Source organism: Prionailurus viverrinus, chromosome A1, assembly GCF_022837055.1.
Source record: "Prionailurus viverrinus isolate Anna chromosome A1, UM_Priviv_1.0, whole genome shotgun sequence".
NCBI classification, from domain to species: domain Eukaryota; kingdom Metazoa; phylum Chordata; class Mammalia; order Carnivora; family Felidae; genus Prionailurus; species Prionailurus viverrinus.
In genome coordinates this window covers 5,692,681-5,720,499 of record NC_062561.1, presented here as the reverse complement: position 1 = coordinate 5,720,499, position 27,819 = coordinate 5,692,681, and the positions used below count along the sequence as shown (strand labels likewise).

The following is a 27,819-nucleotide window of genomic DNA, read 5'->3' as shown; positions in this document are numbered from 1 at the left end:
CAACGCAAAACCCTGGCTTCCTCTCAAACCCAATCCCCTACTAGGCTCCCCCTCCCCCCCTCCGCTCCAGCCACATGGCCTTTCTCGCGAGTCCGGGAACACTAACTAGTTTCCCACGTCAGGGTCTCTGCACTTGGCTGGCTGTCTGGGATGTTCTTCCCACGGTGGGTGGCTCTCTCCATAGAGCGGCTTGCTGTATAACCTCCCCGCCTCCTCTCTCTCCAAATCTGTACCTTGGTTTAGTTTGCTTTATCTCACTTTTCACCACAGAGTTTGTGTTTCCTTTCTGTTCCCCACCAGAAGATACGTTTTAGGAGGGTCAGTTCGATGTTTTTCATTCACGGTTATATGCCCAGCACCAAAAACAGTGCCGAGTACAAGGAAGATACTCAAGGGCTATACGTGGAAGGATTGAAGAAATGAAGGGATGGCAAGCCCACGGGGCCCTTCGTCTTCCTCCTTCCAAAGGCCGAGCAAGCACATCCTCGTCCTGGAGGAAGGGAGGAGCTGGTGTGACCTCCCAGGGTCTCATCACACGGAGCTTCTTTGTGAAGAAGAGAGTTTCCAGGGCCACAGGACTACCAAGCCTACCTTCTAACTTCAGCCTACCTTCTAACTTTGCCAAAGAAGGGCCGACCCTTCTCAGGCAGGCGTACAGATTGGCTAAGGGTTGCTTTCTTGTGCAATGGAAACCGTGCACTTCAGCGCAGGTCCAAAGTTCACCCTCCCGTGAAGCTTGAAAACAATGGCCTTCATTTAAGGGTGTTAAATTAATTAAACAAGGAAGCCCTCAGACCGATGCGGTTTTAATGCCACGGTGGCGCACATAGGCGAACCAAAATCCAAGCTTGTAAATACCTCATGGTTATGAAACTGACGCCTAAGGACAACCAATCACAAACCTGACCAGGCTTTAGGCGATAGCCAATCAATAATCTCCTTCATTTGCTGTTGCTTTTTCTCTATGAAATCTCTCCCTGAGCTCCTTCCTCCTAGCAGAGAGCTCCCAGCCACTTCTGGTCTGTTGCTTCTGATTCTATTTGATTGTTGCTCATGGAGACTCTTGCAATTCTTAACTTGCCTCAGTTTAACTTGCAACAAGGGGCAAGTATGTGAATGCGGCAAAGGAAGGAAGAAAAGAACGTGGGAGGGTGAAAAGAGTGTTTATAAAAAGGCAATGATTATTTTTAAAGTGCTCGATGCTTATGGATAATAACTGCAGAGAAACAGCACAGGGTGCTGGAGAGAAGCAGAGGAAAATTTAAACCAGGATTAAGGACAGTTTGTGAACAATGAAGCCCATTGGGCTGAAATACAATTTCCTGAGAGTAAAGTTAGCTCTACCATGAAAATATTGAAAATATGATTTGACAGAGCATCAACTACAGGAAGGGGAGACATGGGCGTAATGACTTAATAGTATTTTAATCAATTAAATTCCTCGAATGTGAGCTTGCCTTTATATGTAAAATGAAGCAAATTTGCCTATTTGAGCTTAAGAAGAAGATTTGGGTCAAGTCTGAAACCACTGAGAACGCTCATGAATGTTATTTTCTTTTCAAATAGCAAACTTTCTAGTAGGTCTATTAAGCTGCAAATTCATTACAATAAAAATAACTGTTCCTGTACCCTTGTTCCTCTTCCAGCACCTCTCCAAGGCACGGGTCTGGGCAATAAACATCTGACTTTACAAATTCAAATAAGAACCCAAACAAACAATTCGAATTTGGCCATAGTGCCCCCTTGACTCAATTGTTGAAGTAACAAAAGATAAGCTTCACTCCCGATTAACCTCCTAAACACTAATTAAAGATAATGAGGGATCAAGGTGCCTGGCATAGCCTGACCTCTGTGTTCCCCCCCAGAGTTCACAGGAGTCTGATGGCCCGTACAGGTGCCTGCATTGTACTGTCTCCCTGGGAAAATGCACGGCCCGATTGGTGGGGGATACAATAAACTCTCTTTATGAGAATTACATAGAGGAAAATTTGCAGATCTCAGCCTAGGGGATTTGTTTATAGGACTTCAGACCAGGGGTGAGTCACTCAAAGTTCGGCCCAGCCCATGGAGAGAGTTACAGGCCTTCAACAAATTACCTTTTACACGGTAACACTCGATCCGTGTTTTTGAGCTGCTTAAAGTCCATTCTGGAACAAGGTCGGGGTGTGCGCAAGGAAGATGTTATGAAGGGGTGAATGAACCCACGATCGCCAGTACTCTGGAATCCAGCCAGGCCACAACCAACATTTGGAAGTATTTTCCTGTTTCTTCCACCTCCTCCCACATGGAGAACATAGTATTATCAGTTAAGTCCTAGGTAGACTCAAAGCTCCCGAAGAAAGTCATTTGAGCTCCCTTTCCTTTCCCAACGGACGTGTCGGAACTAGGAGGTGGCATGGGGTCTAACGCTTCCTCCCCGTGTGTGGAGAGGAAGCGTTACCATTCTCACCATTTGTGAGTCAAGGCCTTTTCCCAGCTCTGTGTGCAGAAGTGCTGGGGCCCAGTGTCTTCTCTCTCAGGGCAGAGATGGCATCTAAGTCACAGGGCACCGCAGGACAGGCGGTCAACATTGCCCTCTGAGGCTGAGGCCCACACTGAGCCAGGGCTGGACGTGCAGGGGGTTCCGCTGGGCCCTCCTCGGTCACTGACCTGTGTCAGGTCTCCATCCACTAGCTGAGTTGCTTTGGATTTGGAACTGGAATTCCATTTTCCATAATCCTGTATGGACACTAACAACTTTGTTTCCTGTGGCCCAAGTAGTCAGGCTAAGTATCTTAAAGTAGGTCTTGAAAAAAATGTCTGCTTCATCAAAAAAAAAAAAAAAAAAAAAAGGGGCACCTGGGTGGCGTAGTCGGTTAAGCGTCCGACTTCGGCCGGGTCACGATCTCGTGGTCCGGGAGTTCGAGCCCCGCGTCAGGCTCTGGGCTGATGGCTCGGAGCCTGGAGCCTGCTTCCGATTCTGTGTCTCCCTCTCTCTCTGCCCCTCCCCCGTTCATGCTCTGTCTCTCTCTGTCCCCAAAATAAATAAACGTTGAAAAAAAAATTAAAAAAAAAATTAACCCACACTCTTCAGCAGGAAGTGAGTGCAAACAGTGGGTTTTCAAATCAGCCATTTGAGAACAAGTGTGCAAAAATTGTTCAAGTTGAGGCCACACCTGCAGAACAATTCTGTGTGGAACAAGCAGGAACCATACCACAGCTGCCTTTTAAGAAACCTTGGAGCTGATCGTTAAGGTCAACAGAAAAGGAAAATGAACATTTAGTTATCTGGTGCCATTTGACGGCTGTCCAGATTGAGAGCCAGACCTACAGCCTGGGTTGCAGAGAGCTCGGAAATATGACCCCCCAACTCCACCTGGCCGGTGGCCACGGATGGGCTTGGCAATCTGTCAAATCCTCTCTGGTCTCTTCTTTAGAGAAGGGTCTTCAAGGCGAACACGGGGAGTGAGGCAACACCATGCAAACTTTGCCAGGGTCTTCTTTTATTACTTTTAAAGCAGGGTTTACCGATAAGCACACGGACAGACAATGCACAAGGGGCTCTCCAGAGGTCAGGTCCTCGGCTTCGTCCAGGCAGAAGAGCTGCGAAACCTGCCTGGTGTTCCTGGCAAACCCTTTCTTTTCAAATTTCAAAGTAAGATGGCTGTCCACAGCACGGCTTGCTCATGTTTTCCAGTTTGGAGAAGAGTTCTCACTGAAAAGGCTCACCCGGATCCCACAGCGTGAGGCTGTTCTGACAGGTCTGGCCGATTACCTTACTCTTGGTTCCTACCAGTCTGTGGAAAGATTCATTGCAGCTGATGTTGGGATAGCATCAGGAAAGATGTGGTAGAAAATAAAACAGGTGGGGCACAGGGCGGGGGAACACATTTTCCTTTTCTTTCCCAATGGAAAGAAACCTTGGATGATGGATTTAAAGAATGAATTGGATGTTTGCAATCAATCGCTCACATCTTATTACTTGACCTGTCTCCGGGTCATCCGTAAAAATTATGAAACAGCAAATAAAAACCACAACTGACCTCCAGTGTTAGACGGTGCGCTTCCAGAATGGATACAGAGTACAGGAGAACGCGAAAATCTAAGAGAAAGATGCATCTCTGCTCTGGAAGAGATGTAATTTTTCTGAGATAAAGAATGACAGTCTTTAGGAGGTGAGTGAATCCCCTAAAAATCTAATGCAAAATTGACATGTAGAGAGACAAGACATGCTTTCATCAGATTCTCAGAGGCCTGTAATGTATGTATGTATGTATGTAAGTTGCATGTAACGTCCCCACCAACATCCTTTTCTTTCCCCCCTTGTTGAGGAGCACTCCTACATGGAGTTCCTACATTCCTACATGGATGGATGCTGGTAATCCAGACCTCAAGCATCCACCATGGCATTTCCCTGACTGTAGGGATTGGTGCAGGATGGCCCCTTCCAGAAAAACAGAAACTCGTGAACGATTTGTCAGGGGCAAACTCTCCTTTCAATGGTTGTGAACAAGGTTCATGTGGGATGATCTCCCTGTGATCATGTCAGGGGCTGCAGCAGACTTAGTATGAAGTATTGGAGCAACGTGGAAAGACTCTGGGCCCCGGTGACATTCCTGGCCAGGGATCCATCAGCCATGACTGCCCTCCAGCGGGATGTTCAAATTGTACCAGCCGGGACTTCTCAAGACCTGGAAGGTGGTTCGAACGGGGGCCTCTGTTATTTGCAACTGGAGGCAGTCTCTACTGATACAAGGTTTCTTGTTCCAAAACAATGACAAGCCACTGGCCCAAGGACAGACTTTGAGGAACCAAGAATGTATGCCTGGGAGAGCGACAGGGAGAGTAAGTTGAAAAAGTATGAAGAGGAGGAGATGGGACTTGGCTGTTTATTCTTGGCCTCGTGACCCTGAGGTACACCTAGCGGTTATTTTTGCATAGAGTTATTGTTTTGGGATATAGGTATAGCTTTTGGATATAATTCATAACAGTAATCTAGGTTTTACCATTTTGTCTATTCTTGTAATCAGCATAAATTATTTATAACTGTTACGTCATATGAACGTAGAACGTGTATGTCATATGAACATGGGACATAATGTCATATGAACGTATAACACGTATGTTATATGACCACGTAATATATATGTGTTCTATGAACGTGTAACATATGTGTTATATGAGTAGCTACCCACTAGGCTTTATGTGAGAAACTGCATTCTCCACATTAGGAGAGTCATGAAGTCCCCCGGGCTGGAGGTCAGCCCAAGGGGGCATTACCCCACGTTTGCATATTTGGTTGCATATTTGGTTGTGTCAAGGAGGTAGTAACCTACAATTTTTCTCTCTCCTCAAAAAGGGTGTGAAACCACTGTAAGAAAACCTTCCTATAACGTAAATCGTTTTAGAGCAGGGGATTAAATAGGCATGTCCTGGTACAACCTTGCATGGCAGAGACATTCTGGAGACATCTACACTTGCTTTTGTATGGGCAAACTGTAGAGATCTTGGTGAAGAAAGGCCAAGTGATTCTGTTTAATATTCGCCACTCATGAGATCTCAGCCTATAGCTATATCTAAATTTTTTTGGATGTTTGTTTATTTTTGAGAGAGAGAGAGCACAAGCAGGGGAGGAGCAGGGAGAGAGGGAGATACAGAATCCGAAACAGGCTCCAGGCTCTGAGCTGTCAGCACAGAGCCCGACTCGGGGCTGGAACCCACGAACCGTGAGATCATGACCTGAGCCGAAGTCGGACGCTTAACCGACTGAGCCACACAGGCGCCCCTCGTTCTACAGCTATTTCTAATTAGTGAGGCTTTTAATGGCTCCCTGTGGCTTATAGAATAAAACCCCAGCCTCATCATAGGTCATGTAATTTGGTCCCTACCTACTTATCCAACCTAAACTTTCACCACCACGTGGACTCCTGGCCCATCACACTAACCTTTTCATTGTGCCCGGAGAACTCTGCAGAGTTTTTCTCTACAGCCAAAATCCCCTTCCCCTGCTTTGCCCCCTGCTAACAAATTCTAACTTGCACTGGGCTCTCTCAGTCTCTCCAATACCCTCTTAAAACACTTTTCACACTGTATTCCCATTCTCTACCTGCCCATCTGACATCATCACTTTACTCTTTTCCTATTTCTTCATCACCTAGCATGATCTCTGGCAAAACGCAAGGCTCAATACGTGCTCTTGCCTGGATTAGCATCACCACAAAGGATGACAATATTGGCATCTCTGAGTGAGCGAACGTGTACGAGAAACCGGGTGTGGAAAGTTACCAGAAGCTCCACTTTTATCCAGGCTGACCCCTGAAGACTAGAAGGAGGTTCTATCAGAGAAGGCTCTGAGAAGACAAGGTTCCGTCAGAGAAATCTGCTCTTATAACGTGACCTTCGACAACAGGATATACCCACTCACAGACATTACAAAAAGCCATGAAACTACTTGTCGGCATTTTTGTGCAAAATGTTTGGAAGAGATTGGATATGAATGGGTAATGGCTTATAGAAGGAAAAAATGAGAGGTGCCATCATGTCCTGTCCTGCTCACAGATGGGTGGACACAGTCCGGGGAGAACAAATGACAAAAATCGACTATAAATTCAGTGATCAGGTTTTTCTTTTGTTGTAACTTCATTTTTGTTGTTGTCGTTCTTGTAAATGGTGGATGTTCTTTTGTTGTTGCAAATGGTAGCAGATGAGACGTGCTGCGTGCGCACACACACGCTCACACACACACACACGATACACACACGTGAATGGCAGCACAGAAAATCAAGGCGATAAACAGAAGGTCCATCTCAGAGCCTACGCAGCATTTCTAATGATGTCATACGTTGGACATGTTCCAACAGAGCTATAAAAGAACTAAAGTCAGAAAACGGGAGATCTATGCACGGTTTAAGTATAAGCTGGCGTGTTCAAGAAAGAAATTAATGCAAGGAATCCAGCAGTGACAGAACAATGAAGTAAACTTGATGGAATGGTGTGGTTATGCCCTCTGAGAATACTACATAAAAGGAAGAAGAAGAAAAAGTCACCTAAGGAACAATAAGAACCGAGCATCTGAAGTACATAAATGAGGATGTCTGCTGGGCTTAATGGAAAAAAAGTCCCTGAAGATCCTCAGGAAAATTCTTTATCCAGAATGAGACACAGTGCACTCTTCCCCTAGACATTCCTCAACAAAAGAGAACACATACACATCAATGGTTGTCGAGGCTATGCATGTATTTTCATTTCCACGTACCGAAGAAACTAAAGTGGAAAGCTTTGAGGAACAGTAGCAACGTGGTCTTCAGCCGGTTGACCCAGGCCCGTGTGGTCCGTGGACACAAAGCAGCAGTGGCCGAAATGGAGCAGAAACCTGTGGCTACAGCATTTCTCTGGGTTATCGAACAAAAAGCTCACTTGGGTTTTACTTCGGGAAGCCAACATGTCTCCAACGCTCCCGCATAGAGAAGATCTGTAGACGTCCGGTCAAAGAATACAACCAATTTGTCCAGTAACATGGTAGGGAGCAGCTCGCTCACAATCCCGTCCGACGCCCCTGTGCTCTGAGCGCTCTAGTGTCTTTGATCTTCTGCACCTGGTGAGAGACACTGTGTCACCTGGGAAGCAGGCAAAGGGCTCTGTCTCCAGCCTGTGGCAACTTGGCTATGTCTTCAGTTTTCAACAGATGTGTGAGCATGGGCAATGGTCCCAAAGTCGCGTGTGACAAAAGCACCTTCAGCAAGTTGCTGCCCTCGGGTCTTTTCAGAAAAGCAAATGCTTTCTGAACAGGTAGGATAGCGCCAGGATGACAAAAGGTCTGGGTGACATACCAATGCTTTAATGAACAAAACAACCATGGGGGCTGTCTGGGTGGCTCAGTCGGTTGAGCGTCCAACTCGATTTCGGCTCCGGTCCCAGCTCAGGGTTGGTGAGACAGAGCTCCCAGTCGGGCTCTGCACTATCAGTGTGGAGCCTGCTTGGGATCTTTTTTTTTTCTCTCAAAATGAATAAATAACTTAAAAAAAAAAATAAACAACTATCAATCTAGAAATACCTAGAATAGCTAACATTTTTTCCATCTGGAACCTTAACTATTTGTGACAAACTGGAAAAAAGAAGTGTGCAGCAGAATTGAAAATTTTTTATTTCAGTGGTGATGAAAGGTTGTATTTATCAATGAATTAAATGAGTGCATGTAAAACTCTTGCTTAAGTTATATTTTTTAATTTAAATACCAAAAAAATTTAAGCCATTCATTTTATATGCCTCAACTAGATATGTAAGTGATATTAAAATAGTTATGTGTGTTTTATTTTCTCTAAAGTGTATATTCTTAAAATTTTTTTTTTACATTGACTTATTTTTGAGAAACAGAGTGAGACAAAGTGTGAGCGGGGGAGGGGCAGAGAGAGAAGGAAACACAGAATCTGAAGCAGGCTTCAGGCTTTGAGCTGTCAGCACAGAGCCCAATACGGGGCTTGAACCCACAAACTGTGAGATCATGACCTGAGCTGAAGTCGGACGCTCAACCAAGTGAGCCACCCAGGTGCCCCTCTAAAGTGTATATTCTTACCAAAGCCTTCAAATTTTTTGAACGTATGCTTCTGGACATTGTGACTCAATTGAAATACAGGGATAAGTACTTTTAAGGTTATAGTACTGTTCACTACCGTTCAACCACTAGCTTTTAAGTTGCATTCTCTATACATTGAATATTTGTAAAAACATTTAAAATGAGAACGTGGGGTGCCTGGGTGGCTCAGTCAGTTGAGTGTCTGATGCTTGGTTTCGGCTCAGGTCATGATCTCACGGTTCATGAGTTCAAGCCCTGCATCAGGCTCTGCGCTGACAATGCGGGAGCCTGCTTGGGTTTCTCTCTCTCTCTCTCTCTCTGTGTTTTCCCCTCCCCTGCTTGTGCTCTCTCTCTCTCAAAAAGAAACGTAAAAAAAATTAAGAATATAAAATAAGAACCTATAAATATTTCATGTAAGACACACCAGACCTTAATATTAAAAGCTGCAAATGTTTTCAAATTAACTTGCTTCTATAAAGATCTCAGATTAAAGTTTCTTACATTCAGTCTTATAAACAGGCCACGTATTAGAAAGGTTGTAGTTGTATATTGGTATTTTTAAAAAAGCATTATGTGTCCATTATAGCTAAAACAATACTGGCAATTAGCCTATTCTGTTCCAAGTGCATCGCTTGACCATATTCTTGTCTGCATAAGTCAGTCGCGTAACAAGAGAACAATCACTTTATCAGATGAGGCTAGTTTAGAGAACTGTAGTGCTTATGTAAACCATCAGTAGCCTCTTTATATGATATACGTATATAAGAAATGTAGGCAAACATATTATTGATATAAATTATTTCTATATTATTTATGCTTATATTTAATAACTCTAAAAATAATCACACAATTATTTAATAATATATTTATATATTACTTATATTACTTTGCATATTAAGCAAATATATCATTACATTAAATATAATCAAGAACAACAAAAAAAGAAAACATGGTCTGAGGTTCCCATGGTTAACTGTGAACAGCAACTACTCTTTGTACATCAGGGCTTTTCTCAATAGAACCCAAAAGAAAGTAGAAAAAAAAATAAGACAAGACATCTGTCCTCCATAAAACTTATTTTAAATTTCTGTCATTTTAAAAATCTTCTCACTGTTACTACTAATTGGCCTTAAAACAAATGTGTTAGCTTTAACTGTTACAATAAATTCATACCAAAGTGCTTTCTTATTTTTTTACTTTCACTTTTACATATATATATATTATATATATTATTTATCTGTATTTTATGTACTATTTTATATTTTTATATCTTATATATGTATATATATATATTTGTTCTACTGTGGCTTTAAAATGGCATGGCAATCATGTATTTTACAATATCCAGTCATGCATTTCTCTTGCTTGAGCCATTTCCATGGCTCCTGGTGGCTGAAATCCCGATCCGTTATCGTTCCCTGCAAATCTCTCTGCTGCCTCTTAGGTGACTTTGCCCTGAATTTTACAGGCCCCAGCCAGACCACCAACACTTTCCACCGTCTGGGATGCCGCTTCCCCAGATCTTTGTTGGGTTGGCTATGTGTTTTATTTAGGTCTCTAAGTGACATCTTGAGAGACTTTCCTGACACGTAAACCCATTCATTCCCCGTGACAAACCTCTGTTCCATGTTCCTCACACCAGTCACCACTGAATCTCGAGTTTATTCGCTGTTTGTTCGCTGCGTGTGACCCTCACTGGGATGTAAGCTCTAACACGGTGGGGACCTGTCTGTTTCATCCTATGCCACACCCTGGCCCGGCACGTCCTCGGTTTTCAATAAATGTCTGTTGCATGATGAGTAAGTGACTTGTCCCGTATTAGGCCAATCAGTGATTCTATTTGCTATGAAGCCAACATGTTTACTCATTAGCAAGTGTGAATTCCCAATTACCACCACCTAAGGTGCCTTGAGCCAATCCTAATTGCTAGGGCAAGAGAATAAACACTGAATAACTGTATTATCACTGCCTTGTTAGAAAGGGAAGACATAATTGCAACTAACTGAATGGCTAAACCACCAAGGCTCTTAAATAAGCAGTCATTCCCGCGTCCTGGCCTCCAGAAGGATTCACTCTTCTGCTCACTAGCAGAGACACATCCATTCCCCCCCCACCCCGCTTTTATTACTAGAGAAATCTCTCCAAAAGTTCAACACACCTATTGCTAAATGCAGCAATTCCCACGACGATGATCATCTCTGAGCAATAACTTTTACAAATTCTGAGTCGTCTACTACAAGGTCAATGATGTCACAGTCACCTAATGACCTGGTGACCAAATGGCCCTTAAGTGGCTTTCCAGGTTCCAGGCATAGAGATGCCAAACTACTGTGCTGTACAACAAGGACCACACCTGGGACTTGGGGGTGCATGTTCAGAGTAGCGTCGGGGGTAAAAACAGACAAGAAGGAAAGAAGGAAGGAAGGAAGGAAAGAAAGAACGAACGAAAGAACGAAAGAAAGAAAGAAAAAGAAAAATTAAAAAAAAAAAAGTCCAGCACTGCCCCTTGAATTCTTTTTTCCTCCAGAAGTCTGATACATCCAGGGGATTCAACAATTCTCTTAAATGTACTACAAAAGCAACTTTGCATCTGTACTTTCGGGGCCAGAAGGTCTCTTCTTCTTTCCTCAGTCTCCCAAAGGAGTCAGGACGGGCCCATTGAGAACGGAGCAGAGGAGTCTGGCTGTTCCTGGATTATGTTTAAATTGTAACTCGATTTCAGAATGGGTGTTTGCGGTCATCTGTTTTCTGCTGGCTGGAATGCTTTACCATCACAGTTGGAGGTAGGGAGGAGGAGGGAGTCAAACTAAAAAGCAGACACTCACTGATAATGAAGTAGAGGAGTGATTAGCCAAGATCTTCTAAAAACCTCCTGAAGAACGAATCTCTGCTTGGAATGTGAAATATCACTATTCAAATGATAAGACCTACACCATGAAAAAAAATTTTTTTTTCCTTAAATTTACCTCCTGTTTGTATTGTTGTTCAAATGGGTTAAATAAAACTGACTTGCAAAAAAAAAAAAAAAAAGGATTAGAATATTTTGTCCTGCTTTACAGGGGATGTGATGAACCACCAGCACGAGTTACTGAACATTAACTTCTCGAGTAAAAATGATTTTTGAAGAGGACATTAAACTAACTTAAGTCACGGTCGGAAAAATAAATTTTCTTAAGTCATCCTGGAACTAGATTCTGGGGACGTGTTCCTAGCAAACCACGGACTGACACTAACCTGCCTCCGTATCCATCAACTCACTCCCTGCAACACAGGGAGACAAGGGTTTCCTCGCCCTCTTGCACAAATCGCATCAAGATTCTGCAACACTTTGACTACAGTGGCTCAGCTGCTGCGCCCATTTCTAGCACAGCTAACGTGCCACTTAAAGGGCACAAGAAGTCCTTTTCTTGCTTCATAACAAATGACAAAAGGTATTTATGAAAGTTTTCTTAAATTATTGAACACCTGTCCACAACAACCACAACAACAGCAGCAACAACAACAACAACAACAAAGGCACTTGGGAGTTACCGTCCGTAAGATAACAGAGAACCAATTATTTTTAGTTGACACAGGCAGCTTAGGCATTAGGTAAATGCTAATTAGGTGTTTTACTTCCTTACGAGTTGAGTTTCCTCATCCTCTCTTTCCTGTGCCCAGGATGCAGTCACCAGAAATCCCCATTTGGGTAATCCAGTGAGCCTTTCTGTAATTTCCTGGACCTTTTACTCCCTTTGTTCTAGAATGCATTTCCTCACCTGTGCTATTTGTCAGCAAGGCTGCAGATTTCACCGGCCTTGCCTGGGGGTGCAGTGGACTCTCCGATTGCTCTGAGCAGCTCTCCCTGTTGTCTCCACTGACACGTTTGCTGCTTCAGGCCTTGCCCAGGGTTCTTCCCTACACGGGATTAAATCCACCCAACGGATTTCTTTTATAGACCATCCTCGTCTCCGTTAAGGTGATTCTGGCTGGAAATCACCTTCCTCAACAAGGCTTCTCTTTTCTGAATCGGATCACAACGGCTGACAGCTTTTGTGAACTCCTCTGTTTTTATTTGCTCTGATGTGGACAGACTGGCTTCCGTATTCCTTTAGAGGAGGGCGGTCCCCATGTCTGTTCCATGTTCCTTCTGCATTTAGGGACGGAAAAGGCGCCAGCATTCGACTATTATTTTCTAGCTTCCTCGGAGCGCAGACTTTGACCTTCCCCCCCAAAAACCCTCCCCAAGGCCTCTGGTCTCCGGTCGATCGGATGCCTGCTCCCAGGCGGCCACCCCTCCTGATCTCTGGGGGCTCCACTGCTTTCCGGGCCCTCCAAATGAGATGTAATTAGAAATGGATGCACTTGGGTGGCTCGCAAAACCTTGGCTTTGTGGAAGGAGGCCTGGAGTCGAAGATGAGGGTCTGGTCTCTGACTCTGCTTGGGTGACACTGGTGTGTGGCGGGAAGGCGACCCCACCTCCTTGAGGCTGGGCCACCTCTTCGGATAGGAGCAAACTCATTTACAGCATGTGGTGACAACCGTCGTGAGAAAAAGAAAACGGGGCAGACGTTCTGTTAAGCCCATGGCATGAAAAACAAGGAAGGGCAGGGGGCTTCTGGAGAGAAAAAGAAACTTGAAAACACAGCAACCCAAGGTTACCTGGGTCCCTTGCCTCGACCCTCATACAAACCTAACAAATCCCCAAAAAGGGAGGCCTGGCAGGATCCAGAAAATCTGTTTGTGGACAGGGTATCAACCGATACCAACGGATTAGCGTTGATTTTTTAGATGTGATAATAGGCGTTGGAGTTACAGTGTTTATAGGTAACAACGTAAGCAAGCATAAACGTATTAATAATACACGCGAAAATGTATGGTGTGAGATTTAGAGCTGCATCGTGAAGTAAGTAAGGGTGAGATGTGATATCTAGGACTTGCTTTGTACGCATCAGCGAAACAAAAATGGGGCCCAAAAGGAGCTAGATGAAGCGGTGTCGGCAAAATCTTGGTAAGCGCTCAATCTGGGCAGCGAGAACTGGGTGGGGGGTTCTTTGCACTAATCGCCGTATATGTTGAATATCTGAATAACTGAAAACACTTTCAAAACGAATGTGTTAGAGGTGGCCCAAGCTGACATTATCGTAGTGGCGAGAAATCAGAGACAACTCAGTGATGTCAGGGTATGTCTGGAGGTGGAAACGTTTGTCCTCAGGGCTGCGGGTCCCTCCAGGACAAGGGTCTGCCTCATTTGTCCCTGAGTGCCCAGAGCTCCACCCAGTGTGGACACCCTTGCCTAAAACCAGCCAACAGAGAAGGCCCATGGGGCCTACGATCTAACAATCGCACCACTAGGAACTTATCTAAAGGATACGGGAGTGCTGAATCAAAGGGGCGCACACACCCCAATGTTTATGGCAGCGCTTTCAACAATAGCCAAATTATGGAAAGAGCCTAAACGTCCATCAACTGATGAATAAAGAAGATGTGGTCTAGATACGCGATGGAATACTACTCGGCGATGAAAAAGAAAGGCATCTTGCCGTTTGCAAGAACATGGATGGAACTGGAGGGTATTATGCTAAGCAAAATAAGTCAGAGGAAGACATATCACGTGATTTCACTCATGTGGAATCTGAGAAACTGAACAGATGGACCTACGGGAAGGGAAGGGGAACTCAGATACAAACAGAGAGGGAGGCAAACCATAAGAGACTCTCAAACACAGAGAACAAACTGAGGGTTGATGCAGAGCGGGGAGGGGAACGTGGCTGATGGGCACTGGGGAGGGCACCTGTTGGGATGAGCACTGGGTGTCGCATGTAAGCGATGAATCGCGGGACTCTACTCCTGAAGCCAAGGCTACACTGATGTTAACGAACCTGAGAATAAAGAACAGAAGAGAGAAGAAAAGAAAAGAAAGGGCCACGGGCAGCATGGGCTGCAGAGGAGCGTGACCAAACCTGGGGAGGGGAAGCTCGGGAAGGCAAGGGGAGGCAGGAGGCTAAGACCCACGCCGGTAAAAAGAGGGAGAGGAGGCGGAAATCAGTGTGTGTCCCTGGCCTGCACTCAGTTGGACAGCTAATAGGGAAGGTTCTAGACCAGGGAGCGGCAGGAAACAGTCTTGGCTCCGTGGAGGCTGGAGTGAGCCGGGCAGGCACCACAGCAGGGGGACCGGTCAGGGGGACAGGGCACCCAAGGAGCCACTGGCCTCGGAAACAGGGGATTGGCCCAGGTGGTGGAGTGGTGGTCTGTTTACAAGCCCCGGAGCCCGGCCGCGCGTGACAGCAAAGAGGGGACGGGATGATGCAGAGAGGGTATCTGAGGTATTGCGGCAACTCGTCCTCGATGGGGGCAGGGAACTCTGAGGGATGGGCTGGTTCTCAGGGGAGATGGCCAGTTCAGGCGCAGACGTGCTGCGTACAGACAGTCTGGGTTTGGGACACAGCCTGGCTGGGAGCACCCCTCTTCTTTGCAAAGTGGAGTCAGTAAAAGCAGAAATGCAAGGCTGACTCGGGAAACCGGCAGGGTTGTGAACTCTCTCCCCCTCCCGGTGTCCTTGACCCAAAACTCATGGTGGCTTGCTCACACAGCTCTGATGTGCCTGGGGCTCAGCTGGAGCCCTGCCCTCTGCCCCAGCCTGGGGGGGGAGGGGGCGGTGTTGGGAGGAAGGGCGGCGTACCCCGAAGACGCAAGCCAGAGAATCTGCTGGACTCACACTCTAAGAGCTCTGAAAAAAACCCACATGTGTTAAAATGGCCAGTGAAACTTTGTTATTCAGCTTCTACGTTAGGAGACAACATGGGTATTAACACTTTTTGAACGTCTCCATATGCTATAGATTTAATCTGTATTATTTCATTTAAACCTCAAAGTAACTTTATGATGAGAAAGCTAAAGTTCAGAGAAGTTATTAACCCAGCCAAGGTCACACAGCTAAGTGAGGGGGGTGGGGGGCTCAGAGCCCAACTCAGGTCTGTCTATCTCTGTGCTCTACTCTTCCCTTTGCTTCATGACACAGTGATGGAAAAAATGCAGCTGGAAGTGAAAGAAATCTTAACCAGGTGTTGGAAGCAGACATTTGCCACCTGGCCTGGAGAGGTTTGCTAAAATGATGCCATAATTTCCTATCCTTTTAGCTAATAAAAAACTAATAGATACTTTAGGGAGAGGAAAAGTGTGGGAAAGGGAAACAAAGGGAAGACAGAGTCAGGTGCTGCCAGCAGCCAATACTAGGAGGAAAAAACATTTTTCTTAAAATGACATAAAGTCTATATTGGGGAAATAATACACAATCAAGCTGGTGTATCTCACATTTTGAGGCTCGCTTACACTCAGTTTTGACTCAGCAGTTGTACAATTTTGACTGGGAGGTGTATTAACACCAAATAGCTTTTAAATATTATTTTACACATCAAAGGATTTCTGTCTAGAGCTCAAAGTGGATATTTATTTTTTTTTATTATTTTTTTTTAACGTTTATTATTTTGAGAGAGAGAGGATGCAAGCGGGAGAGGGGCAGAGAGAGAGGGGGACAGAGGATCCGAAGCCGTGAGATCTGATAGAGAGCGGTGCGCCCAATGCGGGACTTGAACTCGCGAACACGAGATCGTGACCTGAGCTGAAGGAAGACACTCAACCAACTGAGCTACCCAGGCGCCCCATGTGGTAGACATTTTTTGAATTGAGTACTCACCTCAAAACATATTGGGGAGTTTTTGTTTTTTAATATGGTTGGTTTTTAAAAGAGCACCCGGTGAATGATGGCTGGAGGAATAAACTTTGGTGTGTTTGAAAATCTTGCTGATGTGTTTCAGGCTCCGGCCTCTACTTTTCCACTGATAACATTCCATTAGGATTCCCAGATGGCTGGCTTGGCCCAGCGCCCCGCCTATCTGCCTAGAGGTAGCCCTTGATGAAACGGAAGCTGTGTGAGCACAGGCTGTGGCACCCACACACGGGAGTGAATCACGTTTCCCTCCTGAATTCCCAAGAGGCAGACAGGCTGTCTAGATTACCCTGGGTGTGCTGGCTCAGCCCCGGGGTCACAGCGCCCATGTATCAGCATTCACGAGGACATAAAACCAAATAAGAGACTCAGTGATCGCTTACCATGAGGCAAAGACCAGTCACCGGCTACCTCTACCAGGGCACAGAGTGAAGTGTATTTCAGGGAAGCACTTAAGTGAAAGAGAATCCCACCGACTTGCTGGGGGAAGCCAAGGGCAGCAACCAGAACTCCTTGACCTTGAAACTGGAGAAAGTCAGCACAGGGCCTTATCCTACCCCCTCCCACCAACTGTGATGCAGAGAAAGAAGTTCTACAACAAAAGGGTCTCCTTGTTGTTTATTCAGATTAAATAACTGGAAAACTGGATGTTTTCACCAAATATATTCCCCTTTCTTCTCGACTGCCCTCATACTGAAAACATCAGAACACCCCCTACCTTGTACCAAGAAAGAAAAACAAGGTAAGGGGGAAAAAGGTTTGTCGCCCTTCCGTGACATCTTAGGCATTTTTAACAATTCTATTTGTAATGGTAAGTGGCCATTGGAAGATTTTCTTCCACCAGAGAAAAACAAAAACTGCGTGAGTTACACTTCGGGAATAAAGAGAGCGAAAATACTACCAAAACACTGAAAGAAGGAATTCTTCCCTTTAGCTCATTTATTTTCCTTTTTATTCCCTTTAGCAAAGTCCTGAAATGCATAACAGGCTCTGTCTTGGTTATAGCTTGGTGAAGATTTCTGGGGAAGACGGTTTGGGGAAAGGTATTCTTAACAATGCACATATTAACAAGCGTCTGGTATTTGGGAGGTATGCAAACAATACGTCAAGCAAAATGTTTCATCGGGGAAGGACAAAACAAAATCGAGGCACTTCTGCTCACCACTGAAGGCATTTGCTTACTGCCCTGCACTTTCTGGATGTCTCATTCTCAGATGTCATCTTTTTATCAGCCTGTTTTCCTCTAAGTCACGAGGACAGGTTTAATTATGCATCAACGACACAGGTTCATTTCAGAAGTCAAGATTTGCTAATGCAGGAGTATGGAGGCACGCTAATGACATTTTCATGTTTACCAAGAGTGTGAAGTTTGGGGCTTCGACGGGATCAGTCAAACGGCAAGTTAAAAGTATTTTAGTGAATGGCTAAAGACCACAGACGGACACAGAATGCCTAGCTACCGCTTCAAAATTATACTTGCAGATTTGGCACAAGAGGGCTTCTCAAGATTAATGCATAAACATTTTTGCTCCATTTCTTGTGAGTTAACATTCCTGAGAAAAAGTGCTATGGTATTTGCCAGCGACTCGGACCTGGCTTTGAGGACTCGGCAGGATGTCCTGAAGAGGCCCTAGGGAAGGCGTTCCGAGCTCTCCCGTGGTTAGGGGTGTTGAGGACACCTGGCGAGCAGGATGGGCTGGGGGCTGTCATCCGAGCATGCATAGGCTAATGTCCTACGTGCCTCTCCGTCTGTGACTCTGTTAGCTCCATTCTTAAGCCATGAGATAAAAGCCCCCCTCACTAAGGGCCGAGTGGCCACCTATGTCTCTCTCAGCATCTCTCTGGGGCCACGTTCCACATGAGCCCACACAACAGGGACTGGGAGGTCCGCACGGATAGTGCAGGCTCACTCTCCCTGCCCAACCATCAACTCGCAGGGCTTTCACATTTCCAGGCGGTCAACAAATATTTACAGAGCTTCTACGATGCGCCCGACTAACAGCCAAAGACAGATGCGCGAGTAAAGTGAAATATTAGATGGGGGGTGGGGAATGAGAAACGGGGATGTGAGAAGAGCACTCAGGATCTCTCAACGACGGCGTCTCGAAGTCTTTACAAGGAAGGGCCGAGCTGAAGAAACCTCCCCCACCCCTTCCCGGGCTGACCCGCCCCCACGCCTCCCTGCACCAGAGGTGCACAGGAATCCAGGCAGGTGTGAAAGGAGCAAACAAAGGCGATGAACGAAAAGTTGTGAGACCAGGCAGGACAACATCAGAACAGCCCGTAGCCACTATCTAGTTTGCAAATGGACCACCCAGAAAATCTGGGAGCAATTAGGAGGGAGGAAAAACAAATGGTGGTGGGTCAGGGGCGGGGGTGGGGGGTGGTCTGAGGATGATGGGAGGCGGGGCATCCCCGAATGATCTTCTGCTAGGAACACAAAAGTGAGGCAACACACCGCGACGAGAGCCCAAGGGAACCGGAGCCACGGAGTGGGGGTGCACACTCACGTTCTTGCGCAATCACTCCAGCCACACAATCGTCACGTTTACAGAGTGATCAGAAAACAGGTTTGAAGGTGCAGAAGGTAGGAAGCCCCATTTAAACTCTCATTACTTTCGGACACTCATGTGAACCTTGAGAAGTGCATTTTGAACAGGACACGTGAATTTTAACAATGACATTCTTTTTATGAACTGTAAGGAGGGATGGGCTCACAGCCCGCATCCGCCTTCAACATCACAGCTCTCCAGCCAAACTAAAGACCAGCAGCGGGGACACTGCTCCTGCCACGGGTCAGGCGACCTGCCCAGTGTGGTCCGTATTGTTTCGTCAAGTCCCAACCCGCCTTCTCCCAAATATTGGTCTTCGGTTACAGATGAAGAGACCATCTCACTATGTAAAATATCTTGTCCAAGGTCACGCGGCTAAGCAGCAAACAGCTGAGCCAGAATTCACACGCAGGCTCCAGATCTCCGGGGGATGCACACGGGCACACAATCCTACCAGTGCCTCTGCACGGGCTGCTCCCTCTGCTGGAAACACACACTCAGTATTTCCATCTGCCCGCCTCCTCCAAGCCCTGTTTCCCATGCCATCTCCAACGTGAAGCCCTTCATCTCCCACGCCAGATGACCTCCCGGGTTGTCGCCTCCTCTGAACGCCCTTCACGCCACCGATCCCATGTCCAGGCCTGTTTTAACCTCCCGGACCAGAATGAGACCCCGGCCCCACGTTGGATCAAACACGGCGAAGCGCATTCTTATGCCACGCCGGGCGCAAGGTTTTCCTGTCAAATGCTGCAGAAGAGTTTTTAGAATTTTGCTTTGAAATTCTCATTTTACTTAGGAATTACCTATGATCTCTCAGCAGTCACTGGGTATATGCGAGCATGCTTGGGATCTAGGAGGCCCTGTGAGTTGTTTTCAAAGATGCTAAAACTCAGCATGCGTACTACATCTAACAGTTACTAAGACTGATCTGCCTTTTGTAGAGTTTTAAACCCTTATTAATTTCAATTTGCCGAGGCTGCTCCCTATTTTTAGAGCCTAGGAACTTTTTTTTTTTTTCAGGTCTCAAAGAATTTTGTAGGCCCTTGAAAATCTAGTAGGTGTTAAGCACTGGGCCTAAAGTATCTAACGGACAGAGCAGGCCTTAGCCATGTGCTGCCGTGTGTAACCCTTCTATATAGATCTGCTTCAAGCCCGGCCGCTGTCCCCACCCAGTCATGGCTTTCAGCTTATTGAAGACAGTGATTTTTGTCTTGTTGACAGATTATTTTTTACAGCGACTGGCACAGCTGCCATATAATGAATGCTAATGGCCTCACTTGTTAAAAAAAAATGTCATGAACAAACACAAAAACCACAACTTGAACTACACGCTCTACAACTCCTTCCCTGAAGTATCTGAAGTTATTTGAAGTTATATTCCTAATAGTTCTCAAACTCTGGGTTAAAAAAGAAAATGCTTTTGTCTTCATTGCTTTGGAAGATGGTAGGATCCAACAGAATTGAAACATTAAGACACACAGTAGGAATCTCTAGACGTCTTCAGCTAGCAGATTTCTGTTTTCCTGGCAGTGAGCTACAGATTTCCTTAAACCCACATATAGGAGAGTGGTACTCTGAGTTTTCCAGACATTCCATGTGTCTAAGACGGCAATACTAAGTTGTTCTTGGGTCCAGGTCAGCTTCCTTTGGTAGTATGCGGGCTTTAACTAAATGCAATCTAATAACACTGTGACGTACAGGATTAATCAAAAGCTGTTCACACGCCCAACTTTTAGGTATGGGAAAGAGGAGGCCGATGTCCCACGGGAAATAAGGAGAGGGAACGATAGCATTTGTTCCTGTGAACTCGCCCATACATACGTCACATGATACTTTCTCAACACCAGTAGAAAATCACAATTCAGTAAAAGCACAACGAAAGGCCCCAGGTACACTTGCCATGAACCGTAACAAGATTTACATGAAAAACACACATTATTCGGCATGCAAACCTTCATGGTAGATACTCATCATTGAGTATAATTGGGCCTAATATCAAAAGGCCTAGCTTTGGTAACAAGACTGAAACAGACCTTTTCCACCTCGGGATAGTATCGCTGCTATTTCTGTTTTCTGCGCGTGGGCTGTTTTGGCCATGCCCAGACCCCGTGAAAACCCCCAGCTTTACCCGGGGACAGGCCGCATCTCACGTGGCCACTGAGACAATGCGATTTAAATCTGCCTGTGACTATATTCTTCGAGAATCCCCCAAACGGCTAAAACTGAGCATGCCATGCTCGCATGGAAAACTGAGGAGAGGAAAAGCAAGGTGGGATGGAAAAGTAGGCAGCAGGGCTGGGAGAACTGGAGCCCCCCATGCTCTTGGCCGGCGCTGGCCCACCTCTTCCCATTACTGTCCCGAAGCATCGCTTTGCCCATCACTCTGGCCTTCGTTTCCAGCTCCTGCACCTCCTCCAGCAACGTTTTCTTGCAGGTATGCTTGGCCCTGTGTCGGAAGGAAAAGACAAAAAGCACATGACATAGGAACTTTATACAGCGTTAAAGCCTGGCTGCTCCCTTTTGGGGCCACATCTGGATGCCCTTGGACGCCGAGGCTGCAGCTGCGGGCATCATGGGACAGTCACAGTCCCGGTGCGTGGCCGGGGCTCCACTTTCATACACTGGGAAGCATCCCAAGTCCCCCAGAACACACTTGGACCGTGAGCCTCAGAAGTTAGCCCACATCCGCCAAGGAACGCTGCCTGCTGCTGAAAGCCTGAGAATCTGGCTGAGGACCCAGCCTTTCAGACCAAGGACCGGGGTCCATGGATATTCATGGGTCTGTCTCCAAAGTGTTTCATGCAGAACCTAAGAACCCAGAAGATGCTTTAAATCCTTACCCTAGTGGATGTACGCGGATCCCTTAGCCATGGCCCCTACTGGGATCACAGACCCTGGGTGAGTAGTTTGTTCTCTTTTTAGCGTCAAAAGAGCCACTGTCACAGCAGGAATGGGATTTATGTACGTATGTATATATGTTTATTTAATTTTGAGAGATAGAGTGTGAGCGGCAGGTGTCAGGGGGTAGAGGGTGTGGGGGGGGGGCAGAGAGAGGCACACACAGAATCCAAAAGAGGCTCCAGACTCTGAGCTGTCAGCACAGAGCCCGACGTGGGGTTCAAACTCATGGACCGTGAGATCATGACTGTGAGCTGAAGTCAGATGCTGAACCGACTGAGCCACCCAGGCGCCCCAGGAATGGGGTTTCTAATGCTGGAGTTCATGCTCTTCAAGCCAAGCCCTGGACCTGAAATTTAGGGTCAGTACAAATATCCAGGTACAGCTTTTCCACTGTTCTCTTGCAGAGACTTACCCTCAGGGCCCATCTATGTGGGTCTCCATGGCGTAAAGCAACTGATGTAGCAACGGAAACAAGCTGGCCTCTGCACCACAGTTTAAACCTCAGCCTGCCACGTCACCCTCCTCGAACTGCAGGAAGAACCGCCTGCCCTCTTTTTCTGATTAAACTAAGAATACCTTACAACATTCAAACAAGCAGCTGATCTCAGGATCTTCCTGAAATTGAGACTAAACACAGAGCTACTGGTTGGAAACGATACCGCTGACGGAAAAGGCCATTTGACTAGCTAGACACAGGTATGAAACGGGGCGGGAGGGGGGCAACTAAAAAGAAAAAGGGCTCATTGCTTAGCAATATAGGGCAGGTTTCTGTATTACAAAAAGCTTTTCATTAGTTTCAGTGTAAACAGATGTGGAGACCCTGCTAAGTGCCAGGACTCAAGGACAGAGCAAGAACAAAAACGGAGCATCTCTGCAAGGAAGCGAAAACAGCGTAACGGGAACATTCTGAAGACGCAAGCTGTTGCAGTGAGATCGCATTCTTCCTCCTACCCTCCACCTTCAAGGGAAGAAGTCTGTTAAGATAACGCCCAGTCATCCCCTAACACTCCAAGTTAATCTATAATGGAGTATTAGTCCTAAGACACTGTGTATGTGCCTGTCATTCCTTTTCCCCAAAGTAAACAAGAGAACTTAGCCACACAGGTTTTAACACATAATACCTTAATTACATCAAGCCGAGTCCCGGGACTCAGGAGTGATAACATACTGCAGTTCAAAGCAGAGACTGTGGAATTTTAATTTAAACAAGAAATGAGAAAACGTTTAGCGTTTTGCTGGAGACAGTAAAAAAAGAATGTTGAAATTTGCACTGTTCATTATTATTGAATATGCTGGGCCCCCAACTTGAACTTTTATCTCATGGGCCCACGGGGCTAGGATGATAGGGAGACAACTGAGGGGCAGGCCCCACTCCGCTAGGATTCACCCCAGCTATACAGGTCCCCAAATACACAGAGAACACATCTGCGGGTCCTGGGGGATGAACATGTGCTCTGTTTCAGGATGGTCCTCAATCCACCCCTCCCCTCCTTCCTCCCTCTTTCTCCCAACACAGAGCAATCAGGGCTCATCAACCTCTGTAACAGCCCCCGGAGTTACCTTCTGGGCTGGGGGACAAGGGTGCCACCAAGAAGTAGGCTAGGAACAGGGAGCCTGGGCCAGCGGGCTGGAAATCTACACCTTAGGCCAAGGGAAAACGAATCTGACCCACTACATTGAAACTGCCAGTTTTGGCTCATTCACAAAATCATTTCAGGGCGAAATGATCTGAGTATCCTAATGCCCCCAGACACTGTGCATGTTTTTAATGGATGAAACTCACTGGTGTCCAAGAATTACTCAGCAAGTTTTCAGTATTTCCACGAGCCTAGCTCATGGGACTTGACCACTATTTGAGAACACCGTATGGCAACGCTTGGGGATGATTCCGTGAGTCTTTCTGCGTGTGGCACTGGGGTAGAAGTGACGTTAGCAACGCAAAACTGCTTTTTCAAGGGCCTTTACCTCATTAATAAATTCTTCGTTAGATGAATGGCTCTCCTCCCCCTGTCAAAGTTCACATGTGAAAAGCCGGCCTTTAAGCATCAGCCACTGGCCTGCAAGTTCGGTCTCACCAGGCACCGGGGTGTGGCTTGTTCTGAGTCACAGCTGTGACACAGTGAGCCCCACTGTCCCCCAACAGATGGCTCGCTGTGGTCTGGGGCTGCTCCATCCAACCCCGCACCAAAAGACCAGATGATCCCACGAGGGGTAGCGTGGGTTGCTTAGCCACTGTCAGAGTGTGAGAGTCGGCTGGGAGCCTCCAGATACAGCTATGGGTATCTCCACGTATTCGGGGGTTTTTAACACAAATAGTAGCATCTTGACCTTTGCATCTTTCTGTTTCTGAAACTTTGTTCCTTGACTCCCTCCTCTGCATGGAAAAGCAGCAAGTCAAGGAGATGTTCGATTCCACTAAATGTGGACGAAAATGTAAATACAATTTGGTTCACAAAAACTTAGTTTAGTTGGGTTTTTTTTTTTAAATCAAGACTCATTTGTATACAGAAATTTCTTATTACTTTTTATTTCCATTTAACTGCCTATCTGGGATTATAATAAGGAAATGAAGTCATTCTGGAATTGCTGAACGTATTGTGTGCTGACTGGTAAAGTATAAGAGATACAGTTAGATAAAAGGAGACGGGTTCCTGTGCCCAGTGGCCTTGAGCTTTATATTATTTCTACAAAGCAACTAACGAATTTCTCCTAAATGAGAATGAGTACATGGCAGCTTACCTAAGAATGTGGTCATGGGTAAACATTTTGGAAGTGTGTAAGCTAAAGTGTATTAAAATAGTTCTGGGCAATTTAAACTTCATGCTTCTAATAAAAATACTCATTAGCCAGGTATCACATATAATCAGTCAATTATTTTAGTAAAAGATGTGTTAGTTCGGTCCCTTATGAAAATTATGGTTAATAGGATAACAGAGTAGGTACTTTATGGCATCCAAATCTGACTTAAGATAGTCTAACGGATCTTCGACCAGAAAGCTGACAGACTTCATGGAAAAAATGACTGAATTACCTCATGCTGGTTTTCTTTCTTTCTTCTTTTTTTTTTTTTTTTCCTGACTCTGAAACAGTCTAGGTCCTGAAATGGGAGAGGGGGACTGGGCAGGCTAAGGGGGGAAAATGGAGAAAGAACAGCTCACTTCCCTAAACACTCGTAGAAATACATGCAAAAAGGTGGGCCTGCCTCCTGCTGGGATTTAAAAGCTCTTTCAAAAGAGAGTCAACCTCCAACACTCAAGACAAAACAAAAAGGCCAGTAAGATTGGGCCAAGGCAAGATGAGAGAGTCATCCCGTGAGAGACTCTGACAGGCCCACAGGCTCTTCCGGTGCTCGGTAATTCCGATTCACTTCACTCAAAACTCTCCTTGGAAGCCCAAGGACAGCCACAGCACGATGTGTCTCAATAAACAGTTGACACCCGGAACCGAGGGAAGGGAGGTTGTGGACAAGCAGGGTTCGTGTGTTTGCTCAGTGTGCAGGAAGGAAAACCGGAACATGTCCCGGGAGTTAAAGCTCAGAAAGAGAAATCACAGTGCGACTCATAGTCAGCTTTCTCTTCCCAGAGAAGCTTCTGAATTTACGGGACTCGACAACATCAACGTCAGGCCGGGAGTATCAACATGGGCCCCATGATCACAGGGAGGATTCCCAAGTAAACTTGTGAAATTCTCGTTTTTTGAGGACAGAGGTGACTGTACTTGAGACGTGAAATGTGTACTACAAATTGAGCATGTTCTTTGGGCAAATGCTGCAGGTGAGAGCCAACGTACGCACCGTCCCTGGTTTCTCCAAACAGAAAGGGACAAAAGTACATTTCTGTAAGTGTCCCTGCACTTTGGTAGCGGCCCTTCCGGCTCAGCCCAAAGCTGAGGCGCCGTCTGCTCCTGGGAAGGGCTGTTTTCTGGGCCCCTACCGGGCAGGAGGTAGCAGATGGGGCAATGCCTGGGGTCTGTCTGCCTCTGTTGGCCCCCCACCAGCATCCTCACCACAGAGCGTGGTCCCTGCTCCTACCCGGCTGGCAAGCTTCTTGGAAATGAAGTGACTTTTGTTCTTTCCATCCAGTGGAGCTGGAGGCAGTGTCCTTTGATTTATTCTTGCTAAAATGTAAATGGCACTAATTTTACAGTGCCAGGGGAAACCAAAAACAAGTCCTGCTTGAAGGAATAATTTGCTTCCCTGGTGACCGGTAACTTTTACTCGGAATGGATTGGAAAAGGCGAGGAGGTAGAGAACACTGTCATCGGCCAACACTCTTCGAAATGGTAGAAAGATACTTTTGCTAAAGTCTCACTTGGCAAATACAGTCTCAATAACATTTTTTTTCATGGCATTAATCTAGATAGTTGAATTAAAATAGGCTGAGATTAATTTATAATTGCATCACTATTCTCAATCAGTATAAATTGTGAAGTGATCTAATGTAACCAACGTCATGTTGTATTTACCTAAAACTAACCCAACTGTCATGTGAAATTGAAGAAATTCAGCAAGGTAAAATGGTATGCCACAATTGGGCTTTGTGCTAGAAGAACAAATAATAGAACATTTTCTCTCAGTGCATTTATTAGATTAAGAAAACATCTTTCCTGGCTATAATTTCATTTCCAAAGATTCTAGTTCAGTTATTTACAAAACACGGGTTTAGTAGATAAAAGAAAGTAGTGGTAAATCAAGCCATTTAATAAATTAGAATTATTTAGTTTTTTCCAACAGTTGCAAAACTTAGTGACGAGGAAAAAAAAACCCACCCAAAATATGTGCTATACAATTCTCTCTCTTCCTCTCTCTCTCTCTCTCTCCACGTTAGGCATCATCAGGTGTCAAGATAATGCCAAAATGAAGACTTTTTCAAAAGACATCCTTAACTGTCAGGCAAGAACAATTCTCATTGAGTGTGGGAGGAAGGGGGAGATAAAAATGAAATCTGATGTCTTTTCCTGGAAGGTTTGGATTAAAGTCTCAATTCTCTACCTCAGGGCCCCAAAATAATTATGCTTTGCCTAAAGTAAAACCAATCCAGGAGGCTCAATTTTCAGGGAAGTCGGCAACTGTTTGTAGGAGGAATCAGGCCTGCCCCAAACAAAACTCAGTGTTCCCTCATTTGGAGTATTCCGTCTCTTTCTCATGGATAAAATTAAAATTTACATTCTCTTGGAACGTAGTTGCTTCATTTACCTTGTACACAAGACATTTCAGAAACAATATTATTTTGAAACGTAAGCAAAAGTTGAGCATGAATTGTTTCCTGTCTGACCCACATTATAATTTCATCTTTGTGATTAATGTTCACATAGATCTGTACACGGACACTCTAAATAAATTATATTTGAAGGATTCCTACTGTGAGTTACCGGGAAAATGAAGACTCCTTCCTTCCAAGTATTTTCTAATTTGAAATGACCTCCACATACAGTTTTTGGCCATGCAGGAGACCTGATTCTTGAGAAGTCCCACAGCATGCAGGACCCTACCGCAGGGTTCACGAAAGGTGACTGCAAGGGCAGCTGAGCAAGACTTAGGGCGGCCACTTCACTTTTCACTTACGCTCTCCACGCCACATCTTCGATCAAACACGCCGTGGGAACCAGAAATAATCCCAACCAGAAGTGTGCAGAGCTCAGGACCATGGTTGCCTGCAAGACACAGAAGTGACACGTGCGTTACGTTTGTTCTTTCAAAAAACCTACATGATTTAATCAATGGAAAACATCCCATCACACACACACACACACACACACACACACACACACATAGCAGACATTCAATCACAGCGAAAATGTGCACCTCGGCAGAATGTCAAGGAGACCTGACGCGTTAAGTGCCTCTCTGTTGATCTCCATCAGCTCTGGTCTCCTTTCATTTTAACAAGCGTTGTTGTCTCTCTCTTTAAAAAGTGCTTTTTTAAGCCTCTTTCTGATCAGAACACTGTCCCCAGATCCCTCCTATATGGAAAGGTTGGAGCCAGCTTCCTATCAAATCAACTTTTCTCTAGGAGGCTCATTACATCCACTTCCCTTATACATCAGCCCATGTTCCTTTGCTGCTCATTCATTCGTAGAACCAGTACCTTGGTGCAAGGTATAGTGAT

General features: G+C 45.6%; 1 protein-coding gene across 10 annotated transcripts in view; it reads right to left on the bottom strand.

Moving 5' to 3' along the window:
- Positions 1 to 27,819, bottom strand: part of LOC125172019 (phospholipid-transporting ATPase IB) — a 647,472-nt gene that overhangs the window by 61,490 nt on the left and 558,163 nt on the right. For all 10 annotated transcript variants that reach the window (XM_047869466.1, XM_047869485.1, XM_047869458.1 and 7 more), the window contains 2 exons: positions 27,276 to 27,364; positions 21,153 to 21,257 (listed from right to left, as the gene is read on the bottom strand). In XM_047869466.1, the coding sequence (XP_047725422.1) occupies positions 21,153 to 21,257; positions 27,276 to 27,364 (194 nt within the window). The remainder of the gene's footprint in view (positions 1 to 21,152; positions 21,258 to 27,275; positions 27,365 to 27,819) is intronic.